Source organism: Marmota monax, unplaced genomic scaffold, assembly GCF_021218885.2.
Source record: "Marmota monax isolate L192 unplaced genomic scaffold, Marmota_monax_Labrador192_F-V1.1 WCK01_AAM20220418_F8-fsc00018, whole genome shotgun sequence".
Taxonomy (NCBI): Eukaryota; Metazoa; Chordata; class Mammalia; order Rodentia; family Sciuridae; genus Marmota; species Marmota monax.
The window spans coordinates 223,583-246,290 of NW_026692201.1; the positions used below are offsets into that span (position 1 = coordinate 223,583).

Genomic DNA, 22,708 nt, shown 5'->3' on the forward strand with positions numbered 1-22,708 from the left:
TTGAGTATGAATCCAAAAATACTTCACTGGAAACTTTTTATTGATTTTTCAACTCTCAGAGGTTGAGGGACCCAGGCAGCATTCAACAGCCCAGGATTGTCACTCAGGGCAAAGGGGCAGCACAGTCCCCCTACCAGTGTCCTCCCTGCTCTGATGTTTGTTTCTCACTAGGAAATGACAGTAGACATTAACCTTAATGCTTATAAGCCAGGAATCTGAGTATATTTTAATGATCTAACCTTGAAATTTCCTAAAAAAGAATAAAACAAATAGAAAGCTTATTGCCCAGTGTCTTTGGTAGAAATCATGCTGTATCTTTATATTTTTTAAAATTTTTAAATCTCAACTTGATTTACTAACTCCATTCTCCATGTCCAAAGAAGCTGATCTTTATGGATTATGTCCCCCTGGTTCCCTAAATTTCACACTGTGAGGTTAATAGGAGAGGAGCAATGGGAAGCACCAGGAAGAGATCAGAGGGTCACAGAGAAGGGGTCAGTTTATTCCTGCCTCTATCCCCGGGGGCTTGGGGAGGTAACAGCTTTCCCTAACTACTAGTCTCTGGGGACTTCACCAACCCCTGTAGGTTTCCTTAACCCTGCCCATTCCTCTGCAAATCACCTCTTCACTAAACACTCCTCAGTTAAATCTTTCAAGTGTCCCATCTGGCCAGGACCCAAAAGACATAATAAACTATTCCAAACAGCTATCAAGCAAAAATTTTCATGTTTATTAATACAGGTTACATAATGTTTTTTTTAAAAAAGAGAGTGAACATAAAAACTGAAATAATATAATACAATAATGATAATCATATTAAGTCAGAGGCATTTTAATATGTATAGGCTGAATAAACAAGATAATCTACTACTTTAAAAAGTGAATATAGTAACTAGTTAACAAAATAAGTACTAACTTCTACTTAAAATACAGTTACATTACTCTTCTGTAAATTATTCTATGATATTTGGAAATATTTTACTCTTTTATTATGTTATTTATTTATTTATTTTTTTGTGTGGTGCTGGGAATTGAACCCAGGGCCTTTGTGCATGCAAGGCAAGCACTCTACCAACTGAGCTATACCCCAGTCCCTACTTTGCTCATTTAAATAGTTGTGAAGTCCAAACTTTTCCATTTTTCCACTTTTTTTTTTTGTTTAAAATATCATTTTTTTTTAAAAATCAGGAAAAATAAGATATATTTTAACCTAATTTTCAAATTACTTTGTCTAACCCACAAAAGTCTTTCTATGTTCTCAATTATGATGGATTTTTTAAAAATGCTTTTTTAAACAGTCCCTTAATTCTTAAGGAAAGTGAATGGAAAATATAGAAAAATTTTCCTAGATTTCAATGTCAATTCCATTTTCTTCCTAACTAGATGAACATAAATTATTCTTAAAAGAAAAGTTTATTTGAAGCCTGGTGTGATAGCACATGCCTATAAATACCCAGCTACTCAGGAGGCTGAGGCAGGAGTACCAAAAATTTGAGGCCAGCCTGGGCAAGTTAGTGAGACCTAGTCTCAAAATAAAATTTAAATAAAGGGCTGGGGATGTAGGTCAGTGGCAGAGTACTTGCCTAGCAAGCACAAGGCTCTGGGTTCAATCCCCAGTTCCATTAGAAAATAAGAACAAAAAATGTGTGTGTGTGTGTTTGTGTGTGACAAAGAGAGAGAGAGAGAGAGAGGGAGGGAGAGAAAGTTGACTTAAGATCTTACTAAACAAAATATTTATAAATAAATAGTATCAAATTAATGTAGAGTGACTTATTTAAGAAACGTACACTTCCTGTGTTTTCATCTTAAATTGTAATCACAGGAAGTAGAAACCCAAATGTTCAAAGATCTTTAGATGATAGGTTTGCTTGTGTGAAATGCTTGTTGACATCTGATTAACAACACTTCTTTATATAGGACATATTTATTACATGCATATCACAATCTAGCTATGTGCCTTCTGCATTGCTTTTCTGAGCAAGATCTTAGTCTTATATATTCTGTAGGCCTGGTACCTATCAGAGTGCCTAGGTGCTTCTGTATGAGAGCCAACCTTGCAGGACATCTACTTGACATGAGCATGCCTTCCTTCTCTGTTCCTAAGAGGGGCAGAAAAACCTTTCATAGTTACTACCTCCCAGGATGTCCATCCTGCTTTGCGGATTTCCTATAGATGCGATCAGTTCACAGCTAACCCTTGGGAGTGCCCCAGGAAAATGGAGTGTGGTGGTCTCCAGTTTCTGCTCTCTGGGAGGCTTATCTGGAGGTTTCTGGCCAATGTGCAGCTCTGCCATTTTCTGCTGCTTGGTGTCCTCCATGGGGTGGACATGTGCAGCTCTCAGGGTGGACTGCATAAAAGGCAGTTTACTCACTAGTGGGATTTATGCTCATTTTGGTTCACATAGCCTGTGTATAAAACATCAAAAATGCTACCCATATCAAAATGGGCTTTTCATCTTTTTTGATAATTTTCGACAAGAATTCAAACTTTGATACATTTGAAATGAAAAATAGTAAACTTTTCTACACAGAGATAATACCAAACTTTACCCTTCCATGACTTACATATTGTTTCCCAACAATTTCAAAATGCACTTATTTGCAAAAGTTGTGAAGTCCAAACTATGGAATTCCTTACTATTGATGGATATCTTTAGATGTCCAGGGCTAAAGTATACCAACCTAGATGTTTTGCATATTAAGTCAGAGATTATTTCCATAATTGCTGGGAAGAAAATGTGAGTTTCCAAGTGCCTATTTCATACTGCACTGCAAATAATATGTATTTGTGCATATATGTACACATATAAGTCACCTAGATATATCAAAAAGTGACATTCAGTAATTGTAGCACTGGCAGGCAATACTCCCTTGAAGTAACACTGTTTTCTCTTCCTGTTACCTTTTCTGACAATTAAACAACATATATGCTTGATGGCTCTCTTAGGAAGCAGACATGCAAATCATACATTGGTTGTTTTAGACGGTGAAGTAGTTTTTCAAGGGACTAACAGAATCCCCAGGTTATCTACTTTTTAACCTTCTCTTTTTAAGTCAATGTTTATAATTGTCATGAGCATGATGGAGACATACATCTATTACTGTAAAATGTTGTAGTGGCAAAGCAACACATTTCACACCGATTTCCAGCAGTTCCTTTTCCTAAGTTAACAGCTTTTTGTATATGCTATTATTCAGGTGACTAGAGCACGTATCCATTTTACTTGCCATCAATTGACCACTGCTGTTGTAACTGTTGGGGTCAGAACTTTCTTTACAGCATAAGATACCATAGAGGTGCCTCTGGCACTCAGAGGAAGCATAGTAGTAGATCAAGGGATCAATGCAACAGCTCACGCTGCTGACACAGACACAGAGGAGATAAGCAAAATAGGCAGCCTCTGTGGCGGGGTTATGAGAGAGGAATAAGTAATGCATAATCAGGAGGACATTTGTGGGTCCAAAGCAGAGAATGAAGATGCAGAAGACAGCAGCAGACAAGAACAAAGCCCGAGACTTCTTGCTCCGGTTGGCCACAGCTGAAGAGCTAAGACATCGGATGATCGACACATAGCAGACTGTAGAAATGATCAATGGCACAAAAAAGAAGACAGCCGAGAAGGCTGAGAAGTAATAGGCGTAAAAGCCTTCGAGCAGGGTTTCATTGAGCACATCGTGACAGGTGGTGATGTTGAGTCCCGGGACCTGGGTGGTCTGCTCCTTGAGGAGGAGAGGCACCACCCCTGCGATGGCCATAGCCCAGATGGCCAGACAAGTGAAGGAAGCCCTTCCCAGAGTGCGCCAGGAGAGGGACTGGATGGGATACACCACAGCCAGGAACCGGTCAATGCTTATGACCGTCATGAGCATGATGGAGGCGTACATGTTACAGTAAAACGCTGCAGTGGCAAAGCGACACATTTCAGACCCGAATTTCCAGTCGCTGCCCGAAAAGTAATAGCTGATCTTAAAGGGCAGCACGGACACAAACAGCACATCTGCTGTGGCCAGGTGTAACATATACACCACAGCTGGCTTCTTGATCTTCATCTTCAGGATGAACACAGCGATAGCCATGATGTTCAGGGGAAGGCTGATGATGAACACGCAGGTGTAAACAGAAGGGATAAAGAGAGTCAGCCAGGGGCTGGTCAGGTATCCTGAGGCATCTTTCGAGATGAACACAGGGGGTGGTTTTTGAAGAGGACTGCTTTTATTGAGGGAGACGAATCTGTCTTCCGTTAATGCACTTTCATTTTTCTCTTCATCCTCTCCCAATGGGAAGATTTCAAATCTATCATTGGAATTCCTGAGAAAAAATGACCGGGGATTCACAGTAGCATTTGTTGCTTGTGACTCTGAAAAATAAAAATTTGAAAAATGAATGAACTAAAAAGGCATGTAAAGAATACATTTTGCTTTTGTTTGTTTTCTTCCTAGCAGAGGGGGTGGTTAAGATCAGTTCATGCCCAGATAAATAATAGGTTTTATATTAGAGAATAAGGTAACTCAAAATATTGTGTCATGTTCTGTTTTGATAGAAGCTAACACTTTTAAAACTCTGTGCCCCAATGGAACTCAGGTGGACGATATACTTTCAGAAAGGCTGAGTCCCTGACATGAAGGAATCTAACAGTATTATCTCCTGTACTACCTTCTGTCTACATACATAAATCACACAATCAGCTTCTATGAATATTCTTCCCTCCATATGCTTTCACGTACACATTTTCACCAGTTAGTTTGTGCCATCCTGTAAAATCAACTGCTAATTGAAAAATCCACATGGAAAGTGAAGGAGAATTCTTAAACACTATAGAGCATGCAACACATTGACCCAGGACTCCCAATTCTAAGACTATTATCCATGTGACTGTAGTTATCCTCTTCTATATTTAGTTTGCTTACATAGTAGGATGCCCAAACCTCTCATGTATATCTGGGTCCTAACCACAGTCCTTCAGGTTATCTCCTCATAAAACCATGAGATATCTATCACCTTAGTCATCATCCTGCCTCCTTCTTGAGGAGGTCAGTACAGCAGTATGTTCTCAGCCATTCACACCAGGCAAGTACCTTGGCTTTTCTCTAGAATGCTACATGCCTCAAGGCACATGCCAGGCCAACCAGAGTTACTACAATAGCAACCAGAAGTCAAAATAAAGGCTGAGCTGTGCATTTCTTCCTTTTATCTCTCTCTTCCACACACACACAAACATCCATCTGAAATGCCAATCAGAGAAAAGCAACACTTAGCAGAGGAAATTAGATAAGCTTTTCCTTCTAAGAAGCTTTGCTAAAATCCTGTCACTGAGGAGACTTGGACAAAGATCCTTTGATGGACCTTGGGAAGCTAAGGTGGGAAGAGAGAAACCACAGAGGAAAAAGAGGAAGGGCTCTATTGCTGAGGGTGCTCACAACAGAGGCTGGACATGTAGGTCTCTGAGAATGATGTTAGAGGATTTAAAACTTGGTTGGAAGCTGTCCAAGTATAGAGACTTTTTAAATTTTGTTTTTGTTTCCAAGCTTGAGTACCCTTTCTGCAAACAAAACTTTACACAGAAAGGCATAATGCAACAAATATTGTTTCCTGTATGGCTCTGTAAGGTCCCCCATATCCAACCAACCCTTAGATAAAAATGATAAACTCTGCACTCTCCCCAACACCCCCATCAATGGTCTGAGAGCTTTTTGGTTCACAGGATGGTAGAAAGAGAGGGTGGAGGAAAGAATGGATAAATCTTGGAGGAAAGGGTGGCACCAGGTTCTTATTTTTAGTGACTTTTAGCTTGAGAAATGGCCAAAGTCAGTGTCTGTGATATTGTGAAATACATGTTTGGTCATCCTCCCATTTCCTCCTAGTACACAGTTATTAAAATTCTTGGAATCTCTAAAGTGATAAGAATGTCTTTTGTATGCTAATGAGCTGACTGGTGGTTAATGGCTCCTAGATAGCTTCAGGATGGGGGCTGGTCACAGGGAAGGATTAAGCCATGATTGGAGGGAGAGGATGTAGGAGCTCCATGCCCCTTCCCACAAGACTGGTCCTATGCATCTCTTCCATCTGGCTATTCATCAGTATCCTTGTAATATCCTTTGTAACATATGGGAAAACATAATTAAAACATTTCTGTGTGTTCTGTGAGGCATTCTAGCAAATTAATTGAAACTGAGGAGGAGACCATGGAAATTCCCAATACATAGGTGGTTGATCAGAAGAAGTTCTATAGACACTGTAACATTAAAAGAGAATCCCAGAAAGGAGAAAGCTAAAGAGGGGAAATCCTAAATTCTAGTCTTCTACTTTAGCTGACTATTGAAATTTGCATGTGTAGGGTACATGCAAGTTAACCTTAATAAACAGAAAAGAACTGAAATGATATTTGAGTGTCTGCTCAAGAGAGTTTGCAGTCTGGATCTAGTCAAATTAACTGACCACTAAGGCAAAAGCACGAATTCTCTTTGAAGGATTATAACAAAATCCAGAGTCTTCATAGCACAACATTGTCCAGAATACAATCCAAAATCATGATAAGAAGAACTGGGAGGTTCTACCAGATCTAACCATCTTTTAGATAAAAATGATAAACTCTGAATCCCTTATCTCATACCATATACAAAAACAAACTCAAAATAGATTTCAACCTAAGCCCTGAAGCTATAAAAGTACTGGAAGAAAACATAGAAAGCTCCATGATATTATTCTAGGTAATGCTTTTATAGATACGGTCCAAGACCACAACAACAAAAGCAGAAATAGTCAAATAAGATGTCTTTAAACTAAAAAGCTTCTGCACAACAAAGAAAACAATCAACAATGAAGAGACAACTTACAGAATGGATGAAAAACATATGTGAATTATATCTGGCAAAATATTAATATCCAAAAGAGAACTAAAACCACTGAATAGCAAGCAAACAAAAATCCCATTAAAAAATGGAAAAAAGAATTGAATAAACATTTCTTTAATGATGACATAAAGCTTATGAAAAACTGCTTAACATCACTAATCATCAGGGAAGTGAAAATTAAAACCACAATGAGATATTCCCCCATTCTAATATCTGTTATAATGGTCATCATGAAAAAAAGTGAAAGATAACAAATGTTGGCAAGAATGTGGAGAAAAGAGAACTCATATACTCTACTGTTAGAAATGTAAATTAGTCCAATCATCATGGAAAACAGTATGGAGGTTCCCAAAAACTTAAAAATAGAACTACAATATGATTCAGCAATCTTATTACTGAGCATATAACCAAAGGATATGAAATCAGTATGTCCAGGAGATATCTGCACATCCATGTGCAGCACTATTCACTGTAGTCAATATATGTAATCCAGCTAAATGTCAACTGACAGGTGAATGGATAAAGAAAATATGGTGTATGTACATAAAAGCATACTGATAATCCTTTACAAGGAAGGAAAGTGTGTTATTTGGAACAACATGGATGAACCTGGGAGAACACTATGTTAAGTAAAATAAGCCAAACACAGAAAGACAAATAATTACATGCTTTCCCTTATATGTAGAATCTAAAAGGATTAAATTCAATGAGAGGACAATGGTGGTTACCAGGAAGTGAGAGATGAGGTGGTGTTTAGGGAGTGGCTGGGGAGAAATGGTCAAAGGTATAAAATTTCAGTGAGATAGGAAGTTCTAGAAGAACTTTTGTACAACATGATGTCTATAGTTAACAACAATGTATTGTACATGTGAAAGTTTTAAGAGTAGATTATAATTGTTCTCATCACAAAAAAAATCGTTAAGTATGTCATGTAATGCATATGGTAATTAACTCGATTCAGCCATTCCACAATGTATACATATTTCAAAACATCATGTTATATACAATAAATATATATAATTTTTGTTAATAAAAAAGGAAAATGGAAAAGAATCAATAAAAGATGATCCATTCTCAAGTAAAAAGAATAATCAACGGAAACCCCAAGTAAGAATTTTAAATGTATCACAACTATATTCAGTGATGTAAACTTTTGACTGAAACAAATTAAAAAATAGGAAATACCAAAAATTAACTAACAAATGGAAGTTGAAAACAAAATAAAATATGTCAACATCAATTAGCAAAATGAAGGGCAAAGCTAGAGTAGTATCAACTCAGAGATAGTAACATGGCAGTGAGAAGCTGAGGTCAAACTACCTTAGCAAGGTCCTTTGTGGTCCCCTGAGAGCCTGGCAGGAAACTGGTCATGGGTGACAGGTAATAGATGTGAGTAATGTGGAACATATGATTAAGGGGATCATTCTATGAACTGGACCTACTGTACTGGCCTCCACATGCTCTGTCTCCAAAAACAATTTACTTGCAGCCCTGCCTGGCTTATGTCAATGGGATATGTTATGTTTCTCAAGAATAATCTATTACCTGAAAGGCTCCTCCCTGCTGACAAAAAGAATACAGATTACCCTGAAGCAGAGGGGTGGGGAGATGGGACTGCTGTGTCCTTTACATAGATCATATTCCACATCTCAGGGTGACAGGATAATTCCCCCTAATCACATAAATCTATAAGAACAAGTTTCAACTAGAATGGGCCAATGTAGGCCAAAGTGACCCAGAGTTGCCCTGGATCTTTAGCATGTCATTACAATAGTAAAATCTTCATTTCACGGGGCAATACCATGCACAAAGGGGCCTTTGAAGTCTGACCCAATCCTGTTGTCAGAAGTCAAGAGGTAGTCTTGGGGCAGGACTCTCTGGAAACTTCCCTGAGACCCCCAATAAAACAGGAGGGCAGGAAAGTCATGCCCTACCTCTCTGAGAGGATCCGTTCTCTTCCTTAAGAGTGTTTCTCTCCCCGCTTTTCCTATCCCTTCTAATAAATACATGCCTACTCAGAGTAACACGTCTGAAATCTTTCCAGTGAGAGTACGAGAAATGGTAGAAGAGGACCTCTGTGGCTGCTTTGGCTTCTTGGTGGGCCCTTGTTCTGTAACAACAGGGAAAGGTCAAATGTTTCCAGTGACACATTTCAGTATATATGCCTCTAGATTGCTCCTCAAGGATAAGAATTATTCCTATTAATATTTGCATTCTAATACTGGCTCTGCTAGGAGCCACTTAAGCTTTCTGAACTCAGCTCAGAATCATTAAAATGGGATTCCAACACACCTATCTGGGCTACACATCTGGCAGCTGGATCAACCCATGTGAAACAGAACATGAACTTACTTCGAAAACTACAAAAATTAAGCAACATAAGAAACTATTATTATCTTTCTCCCACTTCCATGTAGTAGGCTTTTAGACGCGACTGTTTATTTACTCAACTATTTTAAGTTAAAAGAAAGTCTGGCTGGGCATGGTGGTGCACAGTTATAATCCCAGCGATTTGGGAGGCTGAGGCAAGAGGATTGCCAGTTTGAGACAAGCCTCAGAAACTTAGCAAGACCCTGTCTCTAAATAACAAAATGAAAAGGACTGGCAATGTGATCAGTAGTTAAGTGCCCCTGGGTTCAATCCCCAGTACCTGCCCCTCCAACAGAGTCTAGAATTCCCTTGCTCCCTATTTAGCAATATTTACTTTTTCCACATGATTAGGGAATGGACAGGTTTGTAAAATGTATACCTTAGGGAGCTGGAGATATATAGCTCAGTGGTAGAGTGCTTGCCTAGTACATGTGAGGCACTGGGTTGGATTCTTAGTACCACCCTGAGATGTGGAATATGGTTTTAGTTGTGTCCATCTACAACTAAAAAAAAAATCAAATAAAAAGTATATACCTTAGGGTTCTAAACTATGAATCAAAATTGCAAATATACACCTTTTCTAGATGCATCACTTGTTTTCCTCTGTGATACAACTAATTTCCTCTGTATTCACCTTGACCCTAACATTTGATAGCCACTATGGAATGTGAAGCTACCCTCAAGGTCGTGATGAGTGTGTGGGAGCTGAAAGAAAAAAATGAATGGGTTCTGGTACTTTTATACCACAAAGACATGTATCTGTGAAAACAATGACCAGAGGAACCTTAAGAGAATGTGACTTGCCACTGCAGTTTTGTAAGCCTGACCAGACAGGATTTTTGTGATGCAGAGAGGAAAAAACTGCACATGAGCATGCACATCTGTGTGTACACACACATGTGAATCAAGCTGATACCTTGATGAGTGAAATGATTTGAAAACTACTGAATACTCCTAAGTTTCTTAGATACTAACACTGAGTCTGGAAATAAAATTGTTATTTGGCTTCATTCTGTGTTTAGTAATATGTATTTGTTGGGCAATGCAGTGTTTATGACAGGAACATTATACCCAGGGAAACACCCAATGTGGATAAGCTAGAACCCAGGAGGAATGCATAATCCCTTGACTAAATATCATTGGTTAAGGTGCTACCTTTTGTACTATAGGTTTGATATGTTATATTTTTGTGAAATTAAAGAGGGCCAAAATCTCCCCCTCCAAAAAATATACATATACAACAGCAACAACAACAAAAAATTCCAAACCAAGTAAGGTGACTAGGTACTTCCAACTAGCTCAAGTTTCCCAGGCTGAAATTCAAGTTTGCATATCTCCTTTCCTTACTGCTCTTGTACAGCTCAGCAGTCAAGAAGAAAGTGAATGTCAGTGAGCTGAAAGCACTTGTAATTCATCTGTGCTTTTTGTTAAGCTATGGTTTCACCACACACACACACAAAAAAAAAGGCGACACAGTCCTGAAATCATTTCTCATACTTCTCACTAAGCTTCACGAATACAGGTTCTCTAAATGCTTCTAGAGTGCTTTTGTTGTTGTTTTAGTGGCAATGGAGCATAAACCCAGGAGCCCTCCACCACTGAGCTACATCCTAGCTCCACTTTTATTAAATTTTATTTTGAGACAGTGTCTCACTACATTGCTGAGGGTGGCCTTTAATTTGTGATCATTCTGCCTCAAGCCTTGGGATTGATAGGATTATAGGTGTGCCATCATACCCCACTATATAGTGGTTTTATTATTGAAGACAGCAAATTACTCACCTAAACATGAACCCAACTCTGAAGACTTCAAATTTGTGAGTCAGACAATGCCTGTTCTGGCTTTGATGAAATCTGGCCTGGAAGCAGAGTGGTGACTAGATGCTCTTTCAATGTCCCATTTGACCCTGGGATTGATACCATGCCCACAACAGCTGGCCCTGGCTGTGACTCAGAGTTCTGTCCCACAGAGCTTATGCTTTTGGGGAATTAACCAAGCAGAAGTCCTAGGACCCTGACCACATTCCCACAAAGAGCAGGTCAGTTGTGATCTGCACTTTTCAACGTGAAACAACACAGTCTATAAAGAAATGAAGAGGAGGATGCTGGAAACATAATAAAAACATACAAACTCCATCAAGTGGAAAACAGCAGCATCGCTGGAATGTTCCACTCCCTCTAATCAAACAAATACCACTCTCCAGTGGTAAGAACTAGGGCTCCTTAAAGAAATGGCTGGTTTCAGATCTGGAGTGGGAAATACACAAGATAAGCCTTCAAAGAATATTAGGGTTAGGTTAGAAAGACTGTGAAGTCAAACCAAAGGGGATCCCATGGGCCAAAGAACTGACCATTTGATCACCCAAATAATAATGGTGGAAGTGAATTGAAATACTATATATGTTAAGATCCATAAATTCAATTTGCAGTCACCAGATGTGGTATGCAAGAGCTGAGACAGATGGCCCAGTTTATTTGATAAATAAACAACAATTAAAAAAGGGGTAGGGATGTGCTAAACCCTGGGTTTGATCCCCAGTACAGCCCCCCCAAAAAAAGAGTTGGGGAATAGGAGACAGTTACAGACTAAGAAATTTTTGAGGGGGCTGGGGATGTGGCTCAAGCAGTAGCGCGCTCGCCTGGCATGCGTGCGGCCCGGGTTCGATCCTCAGCACCACATACAAAACAAAGATGTTGTGTCTGCCAAAAGCTAAAAAATAAATATTAAAAATCTCTCTCTCTCTCTCTCTCTCTCTCTCTCTCTTTAAAAAAAAAAAGAAAGAAATTTTTGAGACATAAGGATAAAATGCAAAAATGGACCTTCTTTGGTTCTGATTTTTTTTTTTTTTTTTTGATATGGGGAATGAACTCAGGGGCACTCAGCTACTAAACCACATCCCTAACCCTATTCTGTATTTTATTTCGAGACAGGGTCTCAGTGACTTGCTTAACACCTTGCTTTTGCTGAGACTGGCTTTGAACTCGTGATCAGCCTCCCGAGTTGCTGGGATTACAGGCATGCGCCCCTATTCCCAGCTTTGATGCTGATTTGAACTAACAAACTGTTGACAGGCATTTATGAGACATCAGGAAAATTTGGATATATACTGAATATTAGGTGATATTAAGGTGTTCTAATGGTACTGCATTTATGCAAAAAAAAAAAAGAGTTCTAATCTAATCTCTAGAGATATGTACTGATGTATTTAAGGCAAAATGATATGATGTCTGAGATTTACTTTAAAATTCTCTGGGTGGGGAATCATATGATCATCTCAATAGATGCAGAAAAAGCATTTGACAAATACAGCACCCTTTCATGTTCAAAACTCTAGAAAAATTAGGGATAACAGGAACATATCTCAACATCATAAAGGCTATCTATGCTAAGCCCCAGGCCAACATCATTCTAAATTGAGAAAAATTAAAGACATTCCCTCTAAAAACTGAAACAAGACAGGGATATCCTCTTTCACCACTTCTATTTAACATAGTTCTTGAAACACTGGCCAGAGCAATTAGACGAAAGAAATTAAAGGAATACACATAGGAAAAGAAGAACTTAAACTAGCACTATTTGCTGACGATATGATTCTATACCTAGAAGACCCAAAATGTTCCACCAGAAAACTTCTGGAACAAGTAAATAAACTCAGCAAAGTAGCAGAATATAAAATCAACACCCATAAATCAAAGGCACTTCTGTATATCAGTGACAAATCCTCTGAAAGGGAAAAAAGGAAAACTACCTCATTTACAATAGCCTCAAAAAAGATAAAATACTTAGAGATCAACTTAACAAAAGAGGTGAAAGATCTATACAATGAAAACTACAGAACTCTAAAGAAAAAAAAAATCAAAGAAGACCTTAGAAGATGGGAAGATCTACCTTGCTCTTGGATAGGCAGAATTAATATTATCAAAATGACCATATTACCAAAAGCAATCCCAATCAAAATCCCAATGTCATTCATCTTAGAAATAGAAAAAGCAATCATGAAATTAATCTGGGAAAATAAAAGACCCAGAATAGCTAAAGCAATCCTTAGCAGGAAGAGTGAAGCAGGTGGCATCACTATACCAGACCTTAAACTATACTACAGAGCAATAGTAATAAAAACAGCATGGTATAGGTACCAAAACAGATTGGTAGAACAATGGTACAGAATAGAGGACACAGAGACTAACCCACAAAATTACAATTATCTTATATTAGACAAAGGTGCCAAAAACATGCATTAGAGAAAAGAGGGTCTCTTCAACAAATGGTGCTGGGAAAACTGGAAATCCATATGCAACAAAATGAAATTAAACCCCTATCTTTCACTATGCACAAAACTCAACTCAAAGTGGATCAAAGACTTAAGAACTAAACCAGAGACTCTGTGTCTAATAGAACTAAACCAGAGACCCTGTGTCTAATCTTCATCATCTTGGATTAGGCCCCAACTTCTTTAATAAGAGTCCTATAGTGCAAGAATTAAAACTAAGAATCAATAAATGGGATGGATTCAAATTGAAAAGCTTCTTCTCAGAAACAGGAACAATGAGGTGAAGAAAGAGCCTACAAAATGGTAGCAAATTTTTACCACATGCACATCAGAAAAAGCACTAATCTCCAGGGTATATAAAGAACTCAAAAGACTTAACACCAAAAAAAAAAAAAAAAAAAAAAAAATAACCCAGTCAATAAATGAGCCAAGGAACTGGATAACTTTTAGAAGATGATATACAATCAATCAACAAATATATGAAAAAATGTTCAACATATCTAGCAATTAGAGAAATGCAAATCAAAACTAAGATTTCATCTGACTCCTGTCAGAATGGCAGCTATTATGAGGAGAAACAACAATAAGTGTTGACAAGGATGTGGGGAAAAAGGTACACTCAAATATTGCTGGTGGACTGCAAATCGGTGCAGCCAATATGGAAAGCAGTATGGAGAGTCCTTGAAAAACTGGGAATGGAATCACCATTTGACCAAACTATCCCTCTCCTCAGTCTATACCCAAAGGACTTAAAAACAGCGTACTACAGGGAACAGCCACATCAATGTTTATAGAAGCACATTCACAATTCACAATAGCTAAACTGTGGAACCAACCTAGATGCCTTTCAGTAGATGAATAAATTTTTTAAAATGTGGCATTTATACACCATGGAATATTACTCAGCAATAAAAGAGAATAAAATCATGGCATTTGCAGGTAAATGGATGGAGTTGGAGCAGATAGTGCTAAGTGAAGTTAGCCAATCCTGAAAAACCAAATGCTGAATGTTTTCTCTGATATAAGGAGGCTGATTCATAGTAGGGTAGGGAGGGGGAGCATGGGAGGAATAGACGAACTCTAGATAGGGCAGAGGGATTGGGGGGAAAGAGAGGGGGTAGAGGGTTAGAAATGATGGTGGAATGTGATGGACATCATTATCCAAAGTACATGTATGAAGGCACGAATTGGTGTAAATATACTTTGTATACAACGAGAGATATGAAAAATTGTGCTCCATATGTATGAATTTTAATGCATTCCACTGTCATATATAAAAATAAATTTTAAAAATTTATACAAAAAATTAAAATTCTCTGGTTGAAGGAGGAGGAAAAGTAAAGGAGGGAATAGGTAAAACAAGACTGGGCATATGTAAATTACGTTGTAGCTGGATAATGGTAATGGGAGGTTAATTACATTGCTCATTTTGAAGTAAGTTTGATAACTTTCACATTAAATTTAAAAAAATCAAAGCAAATATTTTAGGCTATTTATCTATCACTAAAAATTAAGGGTAAGGATTTTTGGTTTTGTTTTTCTTTTATCTTAGTTCTGAAGGGGAAAAGTTTCTTTTGACTTAATTCTGAAGCGAAAATGTTTTCATGAGCATAATTTTACATTTGGAGAATTCAATTGATACCAACTCTTCAAAGCCTTTTTTGGAATATAGAGAAATTGGTGTATGAAAAAAAACCCACTAACAGTTGTTGAATATCTACTAGGACAATATGCTTCACTGACCTTATATCATGTAATATTATGAAATAAGCATGATAACCCCCATTTAAAAAATGACAATATGGAGGCACAAAAGGGCTAAGAAAATAATTCGAAGTCACACTGCTAATAAGCAGAGGAGCCAGAATTTGAACTTAGATTTGCCTAGCTCCAAAGCTCATACCCTCTGACCATAGAGAACCATCCTCTCTCTTTAAAACATTTGATTTATAACCTACATCTAAAATAGCACCTTTTTTTTTCCTCTCACCATTTCACCAAACAAATGAATCTGCCAATCCTTTTAGCTATAGCAGGTCGGGTGTGGATATGTGTATGATTCCTGGCCATAGTTGTTGCCTCGGCATTCTAGAGTCCTGCTGACCTTGGCTCCATACCAACCACATGCCAACAATTCAGCCTTTACAGACAGAACAAATGTGTGGAGATGTTCAAGGTCATGAACTTAGAAAAACAAATCTTTAAAGTATTGTTCTGGATGGGGCAGAAGCAAGTACAGTGAGTGAGCAAAAATCTCTGCTGCAAAAAAAGCACAACTAGAGGTAGAATACAGTAAACACTGGCTTCAGGACCAAGATGGGGCTCTCACTAAAGGAAGCTGCCTCTCCCCCCCAAGCCACAGCCAGGAGCAGGGGTTCCTCTGGAAGCTCAGGCGAGCAAGCCTAGGAGGAAGCTGGGAGTGGGAAGGGTACAGGAAATAAATGTAGCTGTATTCAAAGACATAGCAGACACACTATGTTATACAAGTTCCCATAAAGACACATAAGGGAAGTGTGTGGGGTCCTTGCCTTTGGTGGCTGGAGGCAGGAGCCTGACCTGGGGTTAGGATGTTAGCAGGCCTTCCCAGAAACCACTCATTCCCTGGTTTTCCCCATCCCTCCAGGTCTGTTCTCCACCTAGAGTTACAGCTCCTGAGTTCTCCACTCTCCAACAAGACAGCAAGCTGAAAGGAAAACTAATTCACATTCAAGGGTGTTACTGATCACCTGTTCTGCCAGGGCTCCATCAGTCTCCACCCTCTAACCCACCCAAGTCCTTCTGCAGTTTGTAAACTTGAGCTCAAATACATTGGGTCCTAGAATATGATAGGAACAATCACAAACAGCACTTTGGGGAAAGCAGAGTTCTTCTTGTGAAGCTAATGAGGCTTTTGATTCTGCTACCAAGGAACAATTCATCATACTTGCTGCATTATAACCCCCATTTAATAAATGTTTTAAATTATGGTAGAGACATAGTAGTATCTATGAAATTAATTGATTAATTAATAAGGTTGCAATGAATGTTTTTTTAAACACTTATTTTTATGTTGTAGGTGAACATAATACCTTTATTTTATTTTTATGTGGTGCTGAGGATCGAAGCCAGTGCCTCAGGCATGCTAGCAAGTGCTCTACCACTGAGCCACAGTTCCAGCCATTTTTTTTTTTTAATTTTAGACAGGGGTTTCACTATGTTTCCCAGTTTATTCTTGAACTCGGGATAAATAATCCTTCTGCCTCAGACTCCTGAGTAACTGGTACTATATGTGTGTACCATTACACACATATACTTTCAGTTATGCTTTTAAAAAACAGAATAGTGTAGAAAATATCAGAATGTACATCATGTAGTAAAGGTGAAAACTGTCTGGTAAAACTTTTGTTTCATACTCATACATACATATGGTGATCTAAGCATATGTATTGTACACATACCCTGACTACTTCACAATGTAAAGTACATTTCTTATAGTTCTTTGTTAAATAGCAAAAAAAAAAAAAAAAAAAAAGCAAGATAAACACTTCTATAGTACTAAAATATCTGACTTCCAAATTATCAGACTCAAAATATATAAATAGGTTATATAATATCCTTTCTTAAAGTTATATAAATTTAATCGGTTTTCAAGTGCAAATTGCAGATTATTCCTATCATTTCAAATGGTTAGTTATTTCTGAAATCAAATATAATTATAAAGGCCTGTAATGGAATTTTTAAAAATATTTAACTTTTAGTTATAGTTGGACACAATACCTTTATTTTATTTATTTATTTTCATGTGGTGCTGAGGATTGAACCCAGGGTCTCACTTATACTAGGCAAGCACTGGACCGCTGAGCCACAACCCCAGCCCTGTAATGGCATTTTAAGTGACAAAACTTCATTGATTGCCTTGGGATAGAAAATGAGGACCTTGACTTCAACGAGTTCTGTCATGACAGGGTCAATGTGAGGGAGAGTGTTTGGGGAAGGGAATGCTTAAACCCAGAAAAACATCTTAGTCTATAGAAAACACTGTTTACTGACAACTCTAAGGAGAAGAAAAAGGGAGGAATAAGCAGAATTAAAGCAACCACAAAAGAGAGAAACAGAAAATTTTGAATGTTAACACTACAGAGTTCCTAATACTGGCATCATACTAAAAAATAAAACAAAGGACATGGTTCCTAATGACTTTCCTGGCAATTATGTGTCATTGGTAGCATCTGCAATGGAAGGGGGAGCCCAGGTACTCATGAAACCTAGTGAAAGGGGAGTTCCCCAGGCAAAAAATGCCATATTTTATGATTCCATTTATATGATATATCGATAAAGGGTAAATCCATGGAGACAAAAAGCACATTGGTCATTTCCAGAGAGTAGGGAAAAGGGGGACTGCTTAATGAGCATGGAGTTTCTTTTTGGTGCAATAACAATATTTTAGGACAAGGCAGAGGTGGTAGCTATATAACATGGAAAATGTATTAAATGTTGCTGTACTGTATACTTTAAAGTGGTTAATTTTATGTTATAGGAATTTACCCTAATTAAAAAAAAAAAATAAAGGAAGGTGAGAGACAGGTCAGGAAGGAAGGAAAAAGGAGGGGTGGAGAGGGAGGGGAAAGGAGTACCTAAGGAAAAGAGGGTCAGGGTTTCTAGTAGGGTCCTGCTACCCTATTGTCTTGGGGTCCTTCTGCTCAAGCCCCAGTTGAGCTCCAGTGTGTGAGGGTGATAGGCACAGAGGTGAAATGATTGAGGGGGAGGGAAAGAGCAGAAAAGGTCCAGGGAAGGAGAATGGCCGTAAGCAGTTTGGAAAAGGGAAAAGTTCAGAGCTGCTGAGAAAGAGCAAGTTAGTGTTCACAGCACACTGGACCGTTGAGACATGAAGGCTCAGATATGCCGAAGCTGAAGATGAAGGGAGTGGAAAGGCAACCAGCAGAGATATCATGAGAGAATCCTTGGAAGGGGGCTGAGAACAGGTCCCTAAAATTCCTCCATACAAAGTAAAAGTGGGCAAATTAGGAGACAACATACTATGTCAATGTCTTATAAAAATAAACGCAAAGCCACTAAGGAATACAAGAGGAGAGAGAGCGCACATAAGTGTGTGCACACACTAAGTAAATAAATAAATAAGTAAATAAATGTTAGGGTAGAAAATTCCTTGCTGGCTCCTAAGAAATCTTACTGTTAGGGGCTTTTTTCCCCATTTCTTTTTTCTTTCTGTGGTACTAAAAATGGAACCCAGGGCTTCATATAGGCTAAGTGCTATACCACTGAGCTACATCACTTAGCACTTCATGCTTTATAGAGCTTTCTGGTCTGCTTAGGGCAGAATCACTGCCCAATTTTGGGTCTTTCTGTTAAGGCTCAGGATCACCACCTCTGAGTAACAGCCAATTGATTAGCATTTTCAAGAGTAGGGGTCTATTTATAGCTTTTCTTACCATTGGTTAGCAAAAGTGAATGGCAGAATATCACAGTTCATGCATGATTGTTTACTAAATGCCTCTCTTCTCTGGGCTTGATCTGGCTTCCCAAGTCATTGGGGCACAGACTCTACCCTCTAGAGGTACTGGGAGCACAATGGGGTTACTTCTGTATTGTAAGAGGGGCTGGGAGATAAGATGGTTCCCTCTCTGTAGGGAGAAGTAGGGAAAGCTTGTACTCATGAAAGAATGGCCTGTGATCAAGTCCCAATTCCACAAGTCTCTGCTAGACTTATGACTAGACTTTACTATTCTGGGTCTCAGTGGCCTTACCTGTAAAGTGGGGATGACATCTACCTGAAAGGTTATTGTGCCACAAGTAAGGTAGTCTATGTAACACACCCAAGCAGCTTTCAGCTGTGATAGATGCTTCATATAGGACACGTGTTTTTAACTGAGGACAAATATGTGAGGTATGAGGAGGGCGTTCTGGCCAGACAGAGTGAAATGGGGACAGAAGCCAGAGAAAGCATAGCTCCTTGGGGGAGGAAGTAGAAGGTAGAGCTTGGTGAAGTGGAGGATATATAATAGGGGTGCTGAACAGAGGCTGGGAACCCATCTTGCCAGGGAAAAGATACTTACTACCTGCAAAGGACCTGGGCTTGACCCCGTGAGTAGGAGAGCAGCACATGAAAATACCCACTCAGTATGCCTACCACGGTTGCCACTAAGTGTTCTTGAACACTTTAAACTTACAAAATTCATAAACAGCACCTTTTCACTCTTGGACACTGGCCCTCTTTAATCAACTCACATTATCTCTCTTAGATTGCTTGGCCAATGGAATGTAAAATGTTTAATGAACTTACAAGTTTCTCAACAAGTATCTGCTGAGTGAATGTTTATTCTAGACTGCATGAGGACAAGTGGAAGTTATAGTTTTAGTTGGTCAATGAGATGAGATACCCACAAAGTGACAAGGGAACGCAAAGAAAAAAAACAAACCACTGCAGAAAAGCTCAGATTGGTGGGCAAGGCCAGTCCTGGAAGGGTTTCACAGTCCTTCTCAACACATACAGCTGATGATCATGAGCAATAAGCTGGCAACCCAGCTGTGGCTTATCAAGGGCCAGGGAGGAATTGCTGGCTGGTGGGAGAGGTCCCTGTACCACTATTTTATGACAGACACTTTTAGAACTGCCAGTTCACAGTGATAATATAAGAAGCAGACCTATTTTTGTTTGATTTTATTAGTGACTTTAAACTCTCTAAAGACAAAGTCCCACTTACTGCCTACACTCAGCATGGGAAGACCATTCCAATACCTCTCTTTCCCATTTGGCAAGGCACTGTCTCTGGGAATAAGCAAAAGGGGATAAGCCCCTATCTTATTTTTTTTTTTGTGAGGGTGAAGTGAAACAAGCTAAGAGGAAATTCCTCTTGGCCCAGGGTTTGATATTGATGAAACATACTCCTTTTTTCCTTCTATCTGGCTTTCTTTTCGCCCTCCCTAAATGGTTCCACAATCCAGTGTGGATAAATTAGCCAATGTTTAGTCAGTTTCCATCTGTAGCAGTGCTGTCTCTTAGTACGCTACCATCCCTTCCAGGAAAATGTAAAAAAAAATGTGGGTCAGAAACTGGCAGCTTTTAACTTCATGTCCTAAAAGGGACCAAAAATCTCACTGGGGGACTACTGTGAATAAGGGTGGTTACTGTGGATATGGCACTTGTGTATCCCTGTACTTTGCCCCAAATCTCAAACAAAAATTTATACTGTCAAGAGCTTGTCCCAAAATAAAGTTGAGCAAATCACACAATGTTATGTGTAATCATAGATCACCACAATTTTTCAGGAGTTCTCCATGCTTCACCCACATTGGTGGTAATGTTCATATTTTCCACAAGCAGAATGGCTAGTTGCTGCTAAACTTTGAGCTCTTAAGTTGTCCCCAAAGCATCCCCTCAAATACCCTGAACAAAGAGGGAGAGCAGAGAACATGCTATGTCTTTGTCACCTCTTAATCTTGATGTGTGGAAGGAATACAGAGTGCGCTTTCTTTCACCCAATAACAAGAAAATCCACTAGATTTTCTTCTGCATAAAAAAAAGTCCAAAGTTGCTGAAGTTCTATCGCTATTAAGAAATTAAAAACATTTTTCTTACTTTCTAATTAGTTCCTTTGTAGGCTGAAAACAACTCTACTGCCTGGTTTGAAGGGAGGGAGAATAGAAAACATGTAACTAAATAAATGGACCAAGTGTATTTATTTGTTCAAGAAGACAGAATTTTAAAAATATATTCGTGGGGAACATATTCTAAGCTAGTAACCTCCTTGCAGTAGAAAATAAATTCCCGTTAGGAAAAATTGATCCCTCTGATAGTGTCAGAGGGAGCTTGTTTCTGGGAGGGGTCGATTTCCTCAACCCGGAAAGAAGGGATTACCGGTAACAAAGTCTTCCAAGCACCCTCACCAGCCAGTGGCTACAATGAATGTTATCCCCAGTCTAGGGAACCTCCGGAATACCCCGGGGCAAGGCCTTTCTGGGGACTGCTGGTCTCCATTGTCTGCTAAAAGTGCCTAGGGCTTTCTTTACAAGACTCCCCCTACCCACCCACCCCCAACCTCGCGCTCCCTACCCGGCCAACCCTAGAACAAGGTGCAAGAAAAAAAATTCCAACAAAGCAAAACTCCAGCGGGAGCGGTTCTCCACTTTACAAAGAAACTGAAACGTTTATTGGTGGAGCGACGCGAGACCCTTTGTTTTGGGGGGTGGTCTTGAGAGAAACAGGCCTCACAATGACAGCAAATGCAATGCTCCAGGAGAACCGGCCCCCTCTTTCCTATCCAACACCCCGCGGCAGACTGCTCAAAAATCAAGTCCAAAGGGGCATTGGCGGAGCCCAGAATGGGGTTTGCTGGGGTGGCACGTCCCACCTAGATATCACTAGGGGAGACTCCGGATCTCAGCCTAAATGCCACTTTGGTTTCTGAAGGAAACTGAGGCAGGGGTGCTGCCAGGGACAACCCCTGAAGGAACAGGGGCAATTCTTACCAAGGTAGCCCGCATCAGCGTCCCTCCATTTCCTGCCCGATCCACTCTCCCTGCTGATCTCACCTGGCTTGCGGCCTCGGATGCGGGCGGACAGCAGGGGGCCGCACAGACTGAGGCCAGCGGCGACCAGCAGCAGCCGCCGCGGCCCCATTGTCCCGAGGCTGGCGCGGCTCCGCGCGGTGCTGCTCCTGGAAGTTGCCTCGCTGCGGGCGGTTTGGCTCAGCTCCGCTCGGCCCTCTCGCTTTTCTTCTGGACGAGTGGAGCTGCGGGTTGGTGCCGGAGGGCAGAAGACTTCCTGAGGCAAAAAGAAGAGAGAGACTTGGGCGTCCTCGGCGGGCGGTGTGTCTGGCTGCAGCTGGGAGAGCGCAGGGCGGGCGCTGACGGAGATGGGGGCGGGACCCGGCGCGCGGCGCGAACTGAGCTATTCCAGAGTGGCGCCCCCCGGCGCGCATCGTGAGCCTACTAGCTGTCGCCCACTCCAGCTGCAGGGAACCTCCGCCACCCCCGTCAACCCTTCCAGCACTGTGCACCACAGCCCTGCGCGCTTTTTCGCGGGCCCGGGCAGTGCCACTGCCAGGCTGGGGAGACCAAAAGTCACGGTCTCCTCTGGGCGCCGTTGCCCTGAGAGGCTGTCAATGGCTCAGAATGGCGGGGTCCTGGGGCGACCCGTGCAGCTCGTAGGCTGCTCCCTTGGCCTGTCTGAAACCTCCGGACCACGCCGACTGGGACCGTGGTGTCTAGGATGCCCC

At 40.1% G+C, this 22,708-nt stretch overlaps 1 protein-coding gene across 2 annotated transcripts; it reads right to left on the bottom strand.

Moving 5' to 3' along the window:
* Positions 1-709: 709 nt before the first annotated feature.
* On the bottom strand, positions 710-22,335 carry F2r (coagulation factor II thrombin receptor). Of its 2 annotated transcripts, none has more exons than XM_046429081.2 (2): positions 21,960-22,335; positions 710-4,358 (listed from the first exon to the last, which is right to left on the bottom strand). In XM_046429081.2, the coding sequence occupies exons 1-2, from the start codon at positions 22,108-22,110 to the stop codon at positions 3,163-3,165; spliced, it is 1,347 nt and encodes a 448-aa protein (XP_046285037.1). In that variant the 5' UTR covers positions 22,111-22,335; the 3' UTR covers positions 710-3,162. The 2 variants fall into 2 exon arrangements, with proteins under 2 accessions (XP_046285037.1, XP_046285046.1); XM_046429090.2 differs by having other exon boundaries at positions 22,023-22,333.
* Between the last annotated feature and the right edge of the window lie 373 nt (positions 22,336-22,708).